At 35.4% G+C, this 12,770-nt stretch overlaps 1 protein-coding gene across 2 annotated transcripts in view; it reads left to right on the top strand.

Moving 5' to 3' along the window:
• LOC118185900 (A disintegrin and metalloproteinase with thrombospondin motifs 9-like) overlaps positions 1 to 12,770 on the top strand; it is a 524,770-nt gene that overhangs the window by 420,522 nt on the left and 91,478 nt on the right. For both annotated transcript variants that reach the window (XM_085807795.1, XM_035355846.2), the window contains 3 exons: positions 372 to 489; positions 6,334 to 6,470; positions 11,131 to 11,248. In XM_085807795.1, coding sequence (XP_085663921.1) covers positions 372 to 489; positions 6,334 to 6,470; positions 11,131 to 11,248 — 373 coding nt within the window. The remainder of the gene's footprint in view (positions 1 to 371; positions 490 to 6,333; positions 6,471 to 11,130; positions 11,249 to 12,770) is intronic.

Genomic DNA, 12,770 nt, shown 5'->3' with positions numbered 1-12,770 from the left:
ATTCACTCAGTTTTTTAAAATAATTTTTGACATAAAATATCGGTAACCGTTAAAGGAGAGATCAGAGAGAAACAGAGATAAAATATATAATAAAGCTTGAAACAGCTGAACTAATCCTGATATTAGTCATAAAAATGGCTGAATGATAGATGTTGAGTACTCTGGCAAGTATTGAAAATGTTGCATACATTCTGATGTCTTCAGTTTTCTGGTAAGAGATTATGTTTTCTGTAGTAAACTAAAAACCCGTTATGGAATTATTAATCTCCCTTCTTTATTTAATTTGCTTTACTGTTCCTGCACTCTGTTTATCTTTCGCAAACTCTAATAATGTGGCAACATTTTTTTTTTTTTTTTAATTTTCGTTTCAGGACTGTCCTATAGGCTCTAAAGATTTTCGCGGAGAACAGTGCTCTGCTTTCAATGGGAAAACTTTCGGCTTCCAAGGAATTAATGAAAGTGTGATATGGGTTCCACATTACAGCCTAAGTAAGAATTTTTACAGGCTTATTACTTTCATCAATTTATGCGACTTTCGGTAGTTTCCTATTCCTTAGTTTCATTAGCATAATTTTGCCTAGATTCGTTAGTTTATGTCATTTGGAAAGTAATCTCAATTTTAAATTTCTGTGAGGTGCAGATTTTGTCCGGGAATCTTTTGAAAGCGAGCAATTTGTAGGGCCAGCAGACATGAGGGCAATTCTATCCGAGAAGTGGCAAATGCTTTTGGGTTATTTGATAATAAATATAGTAGGTTCAAAACAAGAATGTGCTAGTTCCCGGCAAACATCAGCAGCATATTAAAGCAACGAGACACCATATATAATGCAAAAGATACTGCTGGCGCCTAAAAAGAATTAGAAGCTCCCAAAAAAAGAGAAACATTGAGCAAATAGCCTAGTTCATTTCTGATACCGCTTAAGTTATCAGTTACAGAATTACACCACGTATATAACGTTTCAAGGGGTTTTGCTGTCATCGACAGTAAAGATACCACTTTCACTATTACAGCACGAAACCAGTTTCGCTATTAAAACACCTCTCATTAGCTAAAGCAAATTTTCATCAGATTCTGGATGATTGTTGTCATCCATAAACCTATGATTTAAAAAGGTCTATTGGAACATTGAAAGGTCCAATAAGTCCAATGAATACGCACATTGTTTCACTCGTTCAACACCTTCCCTTTAGCGAGTTTCAAATAATTCAGCTGTCTTGATCCACCGTACCACTGAAAAGATGAGCATGACCGGGAAAATATCGATGCAATACCGCTGAAATATAATAATATCTACATCAAAAATTGTGAAGTGGTGTTCTACCATGCAGCATAATGCCCCCCCCCCACATACAATGATATCTCGGTCATAATGATCAGCTTACAGATATAAAGCATACATAACAAAAATAAAACATGCATTGTTATCTGAGAAGACTACACACAATATTTATAATCATTTCGGAGGAAAAGAACATTTTCCGTGATTTCTTGAACTACATGACGAAATCTGTATCGTTTTGCATTATAAATAATATTTATTAACATTACTTTCAGCCCCAGTTGTCTTTAATACTGACATAATTTTCCAAATAAGTTTAATTTCTTTATGTCGTATAAACAATTATATATATTACAAGGAACCTTTTTTAAGTGTACAGAAGGTAAACAGAATTATTAAACTGAATAAATTTAATACGAGCATAATACCGCAAGATATAATACAGTCATGTAAAGAAAATAAGAGGAACAGATGGCGAAACGGCCACGGTGAAATGGCGACGGCTATAGAGTTTTGTGTTATAGAGTTTGTGTTATAGAGAGAAAGTTATAGAGTTTTGTGTTCTTTCGTAGCATAAACTAAGTCCAAATTCCGTACAGACATAGAGTGAATTATTGAAGAACTACAACGTCTTTAAAAAGTTTTAAAACAAATCTTTTTATTAAATAAGAGCTTAAAAATAGAATGCACGTCTCGTGCTTACAGTTCAGCCGCCTGTTATGGAGATGAAACTTCCAGGAGGTGTAACAGTGAGATTTCAAATTTAAAACTAAATCTAGTAGCTAAGGGCTACACAATAGATTTAACGTAAAGTTGGCTGATATTTCTTACAGGCTTAGCAATTTAAATGCCACAGCAGTATCGCAAGCCGAATAATACAATCTTATCTGAGCTAGCAGAAACCTAGGAACGTGGTCTCGAGAGGCAGAAACATGCTCATCCTAATAATCCGGAACATAAATACTCTGAACGTTATTTGCATTCTGGTAGAGAAACGGAAAGGAGAAGAGTCAGAAAAGATGAATAGTAATAACCGGTTAGAATAACATAATGGAACTTTACAGAATAACAGCACTAGAAGAACTACTACTAAAATTAGCACATTTTATATGCGTGTCTTCCTAATAAGAGGAACAGTCAGAAAATTCACTGAAAGAAAAAAGTCATATGAGGAATTCTTATACCGCTAAAGAAGCTACAAACGCTCCTTTGGTTGCGGGTGCCATTTTAAGAGCCGAAACTTGACTAGTTGAAATTTAGCGTATTTCCTCGGTTTACTTGAAATACATCCTCGGTTTGATTTCAGTGTAGCTATAGATCTGATCAAAATATTTTTGTATTATCCTGTCTGTATTCTTGAAAGTATTGTTCTACTACTCGAGCTTAATCTGGTAAAGAGATGTCATTTTGTGATATGACTGTTTCTCCTATTGGACTTGTGTGAAACTATTCTCAAAGTTAAGGATACTTTCCAATAATTTTAATTATTTTCTAAAGGTTTTAATTGTGAATACATGGAATTATGGTCCATCTGAAGTAATACTACCACAAACATATCTGTAACATATACATCGTAATCTCTTTTTGGAGTAACTCTGCTTTGATGCTGCCTGATTCTTTCCCGATCGTTTCCATATCGAATGCCCATGGTTAATGATTTGCAGTCAGTATCTGAATTCAGAATTATGAACTTCCATGAGTTTTCAGTTTATTTCATGTGTGGGCCCATTCAGTCGTTCTTTCATACGACGTGGAAGGAAGGATATATAAAATTAGGTTAGGTTCACTGAGTATGCAAAGTTCTCTAGGACTATCTGCATAAGAGGAGGGATGCATGAGTGGAGGACTTTCTAAGGGAAACTGGCTTGTATTCACATTACACATAGAGAAAACGAATTATGCAGCCACCTAGTTCCTTCCAGTATTCAGTAGTCTTAACAGCTCGGCTACTAATGGGGCTAAGGATATATATTTTTTACGGTGAAACACCGAAATCTGGAGAATGTCGACTTTCACCGGTGAATGTCAACATTCACATAGTCTCTTGGTGTATGTCCGAAATATTTAAAAAAACTCTTATTTCTGACTTACACCGGTCAATGTCGACATTCACCATGTACTAATGGTGAATGTTGAACATATAACAATATTATATTTTCTTCTCCGTAATTCAGTTGCGAATAAACGCACTTGAGACTTGAAATAAGAACTTAAGAACATGAGAACCTAAAACACACAATACATTCAAAATGAGAAAGGAAAATAATAGAAGTTAAAAACTTACTTAATTATACAGTACGTTCTAAATGAGAAAATAAAATAACAGTAATAAAAAACTTACTAAATTATGTCATTCAAATCTTATTTATTAACTATTATGGCACTTTATGACCTCTCTTTTCGACTTTCACCAGAGCATATCTGTAATTGTCAACATACACCGGTGAGGGTCTGAATATAGAAGAATGTAGTGAAATATTCGGTCTTTCACCGACGTATTTGGTGAATGTTGATATTCTCCGGTGAAAGTCGACATTCTCCAATTTCGGTCTTTCACGGTAACATATGTTATATATCAAAATGATCATTTAGAGTAGAAACAGCCTTTTCTAGACTTACACAGTCAGTAAATAACGATGATATCTGTATTTACTGTATCAGCTAGGAGAGAGAATTCCAGTCCAGTTAGAGTAGACGTCCCGCTATATCTAAAAGTAATCTTATATGAAATACACAAGGGTCTCTACTCTAGATCTTGCTCGAATGAACGTTCAAAAAAAGGAATCCGTGTTTAGAACCCAATATTAGAATTTATGAGCATCAGAAAATTTATATTCAGGGATTATGCAACTTCTAAAAGATTTTGTTTGTTTCAAGTACGATTGATAGCAAAGCATTGCAGTTCTTCTGCCAAATGATATAGCAAAGCCTGGGGTTCTTTCTTATGAAATGTTTACCTTGAATTAGTTATCAGTATTTAGAAAATGAAATAATGACCCAATTTAAAGTAACTGGTTTTAAAGTTTTACTTTTTTATAAAAAACCGATGAAACAAAAACTAATGTTTTTATGATATATTTATGTAATTGTTCATTTATTGCTTACATGAAGGCAGATAGCCATCGAGTGTTTTGCGTTAATCAAAATAAACCAATCCAAACTGTTTGTATGGACTAATCTGGCAAAGGATCTGTGTTTAGAGGAGTTATATCATTTTTTAATGATTTCTTTTCTTTTAATGATTTTAATGATTTTTAATGATTTTTAAATGTGTATACTAAGTATGCAAATCCTTAAAATCAAATTGGAAAGGAAACACGCAACTGTTAAATTTAAAATTAGTTAGAGAAGCAAAGCCTAATTTTTAAGTGTAATTGTTTATTTCTGTGTAATTACGAAAAGTTTTAATATTTATATTTGCACTTAACATATGACATTCCTCCTACTCTTTTCATAATTTGAAAACTTTTAGTTTCGAACTGCTTTGTTATTTAAAGAACAGAGAGGGAAAAGCATAAACAATGGTTTCTGCTAGTAATATAATTTGTTTAAAATAATTAACTGATGCATTGTTCTCTTATTTATCTATATGTAATACACTAATGTTTATGAAATATGTAATACCATGAAGGAAATGTCAGAAATGAATGAAAGTTATTCCACATATTTACTGATAGTAGTTCAAATAAATGACCAAATTTACAAGACAAAAAACAAACGAACGTCGGAAATCAGTACTTGTATATGTGCGATGAGCCTCTGTACACGTCGTGGCATTGAATCATAAAAGTTCTGAATGTAATCCTGGGGAATGGCGTTCTTCGACTTGACTCTAAACTTCAATCTTAGTGTGTGCCCATCAGCTTCACGAGTGAGTCGTCGACTAATTAAATCCCAGACATACTTAATAGGCGACATATCCGGGGAATAAGCAGGCCATGGAAGAAGGGAAACCTGTTGTGCCATAAAGAAGGCTTGTGTAGTCTGAGAAACATGTGTGCGAGAATTATTCTGCTGAAATACAGCGCCCGGAATGCGTCGAAAAATGGGGAGGACCTTTGGCTTCACAACTTCTCGTATGTAGCGATCATTGTTGAGGTTTCCCGCAATCTGCAATAGATGGGATCGGCGAGTATATCAATAGCTCCTTACACAATGATGCCAGTCGTTTGTGCGGTATGATGCTGCATAACACACTGTGGGAACAGAAGCTCCCCTCTGTAACGTCTGACGCTTACTCTTCGATCATTGTACTCCAGATTGTAGCGAAATTCATTGGAGAAAATAATTGTTGCCACAGAGCACGCACTGTGTTGCTTTCCCAAGTCGGAGGCGTCTGTGATTTAGCGACAAGGGAATCCTGCGTAGAGAAACGCTTGCACGTAGTTCATGCTGCAGCAAACGGCGACGAACCGTGAAGCTAAACAACACAACACCTGTAACCGTACTCCAACGAGAGAACGCTGTATGATCCGTCACAGCCATGTGGATGAGGTGTCTGTCGCTCCGTGATGTTGTGTTATTGCGTGCCCCACTGTCAGGATTTCGCCTTGTTTGGTTCTCTTCTGTCCATTTCTTCCAAACGCGCATGATTGTTGTGGAATTACGCTGCGTGCGGGCTGCGATTGGTTGATAACGAATGTCCACCCTCCCGCATACTGATGATGCAGCCTCGTTCGAATTCCGTTAGTTGTTGATATGGTACCCTCCGCTGTTGGCAAAACATATTGACCACTAATTAAACGTTAACCGCAGTCAGAGGACGATAAACAGATTTCAAGCAACTTTACAGCCCTTTATATACATGAAACAAGTGGCCGGTTCTCGTCCCATGCATGCGCAATCACTTCGTCATTCTAATCATTTGCATGTCTTTCAACATTTTGCATAATTCCTTCATGGTGTTTCAATTTTTACAAACATTAGCGTGTATATGATATTCGCATTTAAGTTGTTAAGTTTACTATGATTGACATACAAATCTCTAAGATGCAATTTAGACTCAGTAAATATAGTAGCATAGCCATAGAGTATATTTTGTTTAATTTTACAGCCAATATCAAGGATAGATGCAAATTATATTGCCTAGCTAATGCTACTGCAGCGTATTTCCTTCTAAAAGAGAAAGTAATTGATGGAACCACTTGTGGAGCAGACACTTTTGATATATGCATCAATGGAAAATGTATGGTAAGAAACTTAGTGAAGTGAGTTTAGAAATTTAGTAACTGAGTTTTCGAATTTCCTGTAGTATTTATAAATTTGAAAAGTTCATTTTGAAAATGAAGTTATTACATATTTAATTATATTCACGAATTTACATTTTGATCTTGCATTTATGTGAACTTTGGTTGATTCTTTAATCGATTAAGGCAAAGTACGCGAAAGCTATTTGCCTTAGGAGAAGAATGCCTTCATGGAGGATTTTCTTCGTAGGGAATCTCGTTGGCATTCACGATAAACGTAGAAAAAGCTACGAAAAAGCTCGTGTAGCGAGTTCGTTCGCTGGTATTCGAACATAGTGTTCGAAATACCAGTGTTTAGCAATCTTACGTGCTTGGCCAATGGAGGGCCATTTTCCATTCAACCTAAGAAATATTTTAAACATATTATTTCTGATTTTCAAGTTACTCTGCATGAAGAATGTCTATTGAAACAACCATTCCTTTTGGCGCATTTCCTTTATTCTGTCCGCCGGTTTTGTGAAATTATATTTATCATTACCAAAATTATTTTGAAATTTGACACCACTGTCAGGGTATTTTTTCATTCGACTATTCATGGAATAACTTTTCGTTCATAATAGTTTGTCTTTGTGCTAGGTCGAAATCTGACCAGCTTTATCAGTTGGATAATTCTTTAGCGAAGGCGTCAGAGTGTTGCAATGAATGGAGAATTGTGCAAAGAATTGTTGACTGTAGCCTTTGCCTAACCCTTTTTTATGATAGGCTGGCTTATAATGGCAAAATACACCAGTATTATTAGCCAATACAGAATGATGCCGGTTATCGTTTACCTACAAGTGGGGAAAACCACCGAAATCCATCAACAACCCGTCCGGACAACTAGCCCGTCCGCCGGAATTCGAAGCTACGTCAAATTGCGAATTCTCAACGAGTTTAACCATTCGCCCCTCGGTGGATCCTAAATTTTTTATCTTCGAGACTCAGTTTCATTGTACCCCGTGTCCACAGAAATCCTTAACCGGCCTTTATTTTCGCAACCGTTGCATGTAGATATCATGCTATTAATATTATAAAATCTAACTTTTTATATTTTCTTCCGTTTGTATACTTATAGCTAGGAAAATTTTTTAGTCGTTTTAAAAAATGAAACACAAAAATTTTGATTCCCGAACGACAAGAATTGATCGAGATATTTAATTTCAAATTTAGCAGTTTTTGACGCTCAATTTGCATTGATTTACTAAATAAATTAGAAAAATGCGATGTTGATTTTTTATCTCTTAAATCCTATTCCGTGATACATTTTTTTTTTGATTTAATAATATCTTTTATTAATAATTTTACCCGAAGAATTTTCACACAAATAATTTATAAGTTTTCAAGCCAAAAAATGCTTTAATAATATTCTTATGAAATGTTATTGCTTTAGAATCTCATTGAAGTACAAATATTTTCATCATTAATTAATGTAAATACTAGCATGAGTTCGCTGAGCGCTCATACTAAAGTCTGTCAGTATTTTCTTGAAGACGAATTTTAAGATTCTGTGAATAATATCTTCATTTTGAAAAATTATATTGATCAATATTTTTCACTATAATTTTGCATTGGAATACTCGAACTTCAAAATCCTTTTTCTAAAAGATATTTTATTTTTGGTTGCATCCAAATGCAAACATTTTCTGTTCATTTTGTGTATGTACCCTAAATATGATTCTCGATTATAATATCAAATATCTCGGTCAGTTTCCGGATTATGGGGCGCAAGCGTTTATAACAAATACAAAAATTTTCTAGATATAATTCTAAGGGCCAGAAGAACGTGTGACAAGTTAGATTTCCGTATCTTATATATATTTTTTTAAACTTTAAAAGTAGGAAAACGTGAATCTTTGCGATATTTAAAACATTTTTGTAACTTGAAGTACATGTCTAGATCAAAAGTTGCAAAAATAAAAGCCGAGTAAAGACCTGTAGAAAAGTTGTATAATTAATGGATCATTTAGTCTAGTTCCTCATGCTAGCTGAGAAGAATAATCAGGCATAAATAACACGTCTTGAATATTATAGAACAGGTTTTTTACCGATATTTTCTACGAAATTTGAGGGAAATGCTTTTGGAGTCAAAATACTTAGTTTTATTTATTATGGTTGGCGAATTGACTAATTACGGCAATGCATGCGAAGGGAACCTGCAGTGAGAGAGATGCTTTCGTAAAAAACAGTTTAAGGAAACTGAGCCTTGTTCACTTTACATATAGGGAAAACCGCAAAAAACTTCATACAACTATGCCATTTACCGTGAACCAAACTCAAGACGAACTATCAGTGTCCAGTAGTGTTGTCCATTAATATACCGATGAATTTTATTTGAGAAAAGGAACAAAACTGAAAATTCTTTGTCGCAGATTCCTTGTAAGGCATGCGGAAAAATAAAATGCTGGTATTTCACTTTAAATATCCGAACAATAGGTCGCTGCAATTTATAACATTTTAAGTGAGGAAACCTTTCCTGGTCTTTCATTTTAGTAGTCATATGAAATAACATTGTTTAATGCAAGTGGACACACGGGCTCGAATTAAACAATTCCGTTTTACAAGATAAACTAACAGCGCTATATGCTGGATCTGCTAAGCACTCGACCATGCGCCAAATGCCACGATTTAGAGTCGGCCAGATCATATAATACGGGCACATGTAGCAGACATCTATTGGTACATACCAAGCACCACCTAATGTTACAAATTCCTTCTCATAACCGTCCTGTTCTATGTTGGATTCCGCCCACCAGCGGCCGACAGGTAAAGTCGCTAAACACTGATAGTTCGGACCGAGGTTCGAATCCCGCAAAAGGGCTGGATGCATGGGTGTTTTCATGGTTTTCCCTATGTGTAACGTGTATACGAGCCAGTTTCCCTTAGAAAGTCCTCCACGAAGGCATTCCACCCCTTAGGCAGATAGCCCTCGAGGCTTTGCCGTAATTAAATAACCTAACCTAACCTAACCTATGTTGGGTTCCAAGCAGGCAGCAATGTCCAAGATGAAGTGATCTCTCTCTCTCTCTCTACCCCACATTATATCTTAAGCGGACTATCCAGGAGCATATTCTCAAAAACTGGCAGGAGCCTACGCAGTGTTCCTTTTCTTTCCAAAGGTGGCAGAGGAACTACGAAGCTGCTCCTCTTCACTCGAACAATCCATTTTGCGGATACGGTCCGTTCCTTGCATATTTGCACCACTCCCGTTGCAATGACACAGATCTATATGTATGCACTAGGGAGGAAACAGCAGCCTACTACATACTTGATTGCTCACAAGCGTCAGAATACCATTTTAAAAAACCAGCTTTCATAAAATGGTCAGCATGAGCTGCTAATATTAGTAGTAATAGATCTGCACAAAATAAGATTGGCTTTGCCATTTCATACTGTGTAACTTCCCACTCAGCCATTGCAGCCGTATGCAGCCTGCTCCAAGCACCTGTTAATGTAAGTTTCTCACAACAATAGGAGTACATTGGTATATGTCCCCTCTATATTCGCGCTGTTACCCGGATTCAGCTATATATATAATTTTGTACTTATATGTATTTTCAGTTAGACTACTTGTTTATCAATTGCTTAGTGTTTAGATCATACCTTCGTACAAAACTTACGCACTAACTTGAGCATCTGCAATTTAATTATATTCATATCACGCTGTTAATATTTTGTCTTTCCCTTGATTGTTCAAGGTGATACGTATGCTTAAGCCTTGTGAAAATTTTTGTATGCTGTCATTATTAACCTTTTTTCATTTAATAAACCTTCAGTTTAACAGACCTCATGTCACTGTCATAGTCCTAACATCTTCCAACGAATTGGCGTCTAAATACGATATGGCTAACGCTCCGGATGGTGGCCAACTCAAACAACATCCAACATTCATGAAAGCAGTGATGTCATGTTCATGTAGCAAACAAAAAATTTGTAGTGTTCTTGGTGAATTTTGTTTTCTTCCTCTTCAACAGCTACTTTATTTCAAGCTGCAAGCATTTTGTAACTCAATCAGTATCGCAGCATATTTCGTTCAACTACAGCATTTTTTATAAATTTTTCTTCTAGTTGCTGCTCCAACTTATCGGTAGCAAATATAGTTTATTAGCTAAGAGATTTGCTGAGGTAGTTTGTTTTAAACAAAAAGATGTAATTTACGTTAAGTGTTGTAAGGCCGCCCTAGACAATATCGTGAGCGATTGACTAGTCTCTGAGATTAATGTCGAACCTCTGGTAAAGCCTGAAAGCTCGTTACTATACAGTGTTTTAGCAGCGTAATAGCTCTTCAAAGAAATTCTTTTTGTAGAGGACTAGAAGTAAAAGGTCCTTAGATTCTATCCTTCAGGAGTAACTCAACAAGAACTGGGATACAGATATTCTAGGGATATAGACCTCGTATGCTTTGCGGTTAGTTTAATAGTCCAATCGAATACTTTCGTAATTCATGGGTAAATATCACAAAAATCTGTGTGAAGTTACGGTATCACAAATTTATCTCTTGCAAAATGCAGCACTATGTTTCTTGGGTACAAATGTTTTAACACTCGGATTGTGTTATAATATTATGCTATTTCTTATGTATTTATTTAATATGTTTTCTAATATTCGTTTAACGTTTCTATTGTTAGCCAGCTGGCTGTGATCATGTATTGTACTCCGAGGCAAGGCCTGACTCCTGTGGGGTATGTGGAGGAAATGACACTACTTGCAGGATCATTCGAGGAGAATTCACAAAAATAAAATACGGTAGGCAATATGATTTGATACGTTCGATGTTAAAAAAAGAAAAGAACAGAAAGAGGGTCTTAAAATACGTCAATATGTATATATTACAGAAGCGATGCCCAACCTTGTGCTCGCGAGCACAAGGTTGGCGAGCACACTTATGCTTGCGAGCACAAGTGTGCTCGCCAATCGTTTTGCATGTGCTCGCCAGTCCGATTAGGTAGTATAAACAATACATATTTTAAAATTAACCATTCATTTGTATTTCTTAGTTGTTAAAATATGGTAAGCATTTATAGTCATAAGAGATATCTTTCAAGACGTTATAAAATAACTGATTGCTGACTGATGCTAGCGAACATGGAATCTTATTGCTTCATTCCGATGTTAGATGGCTCAGCAGGGGAAAAGTACTTCAACGATTTGTAGAACTTCTTTAGCCAATAAAGCAGTTTTTGGAATCCCGAAACGAAAGTTATAAAGAATTGGACGATAATAATTGGTTATCCGATCTGTATTTTTTCACGCATATAACAGCTAAACTGAACAAACTGAACGAAGACCTCCAAGAAAAACCCTTTTTCAATTGACTGGGACTGTAACTGCTTTTCAGATAAAGTTAAATTTGTGGATAAATTAGACGGAAGGAAAAAATTTCGTCTATTTTCAGAATTTATCAAGCCATATTAATAACCACAAGGCAATTGAAACAGAGAAATACTCGGAAAACCTAACTGCACTGAAACATAATTTTGAACTCCGCTTCTCCGATTTCCGTAAAGTTCAGCCAATATTATTATTCATCTCAAGCCCATTTTCCGAAATTAATATGTCAGATGTATCATATAAGACTGGAAATATGTTTAACAAAAATATTGATGTTTCGGAAATATGCTCGCGATAGGCCAAAATGTGCTTGCCAGAGGCCAAAGGTTGGGCACCACTGTATTACAGTATGAATTTTTTTAAAACAGTTTTTAGCTGATATTTTTAATTAGAAAAGTTTACTAGTTTTGATTTTATTTTTTCATGTCTTTGTGAATTAGGTTCTATTTTTTTTAATTTTATGTCTATATATATATATGCAATGCGAAGTCAGGGCCGGCGCCATAACGTGCGTAGTCGTACCTGGCTGCAGAATTAAGGGCGGCAAAATTTTTAGAATTTAGGAAAGAATCGGACGGCAGAATTTCGGAATCGCGAAAGTTGCACCGGGAGGCAAAAAGTGTAGGCCCAGCCCTAAGCAAAATAAAATTTAGGAAAATAAATAAATAAATAATAATAATAATAATAATAAAGCAAATCTGAAATGTTTCAGATTTTAAATTACGTCCGAAGGGGCGTTTTTTAACATTTTGTGTGTTACATTTATTTATTAACTATCTATCACGTTCTTCGCACTTAAGCCATAAAATTCAATTCAACAGCAATAATTAAAAATAGTTTTAAAATTAGAATATCTTTAGAATTTCTAACACAGAGAGTCGCGCGGTGGAGGAAGTGTTTTTTCTGTACAACGTTGCCATTGCCCGCTTTTAAATCG

Source organism: Stegodyphus dumicola, chromosome X1, assembly GCF_044657685.1.
Source record: "Stegodyphus dumicola isolate Sdum_Otavi_A_Nest chromosome X1, ASM4465768v1".
Taxonomy (NCBI): domain Eukaryota; kingdom Metazoa; phylum Arthropoda; class Arachnida; order Araneae; family Eresidae; genus Stegodyphus; species Stegodyphus dumicola.
Note: the sequence above shows the minus strand (reverse complement) of the source record. Positions and strands in the feature narration are given on the sequence as shown.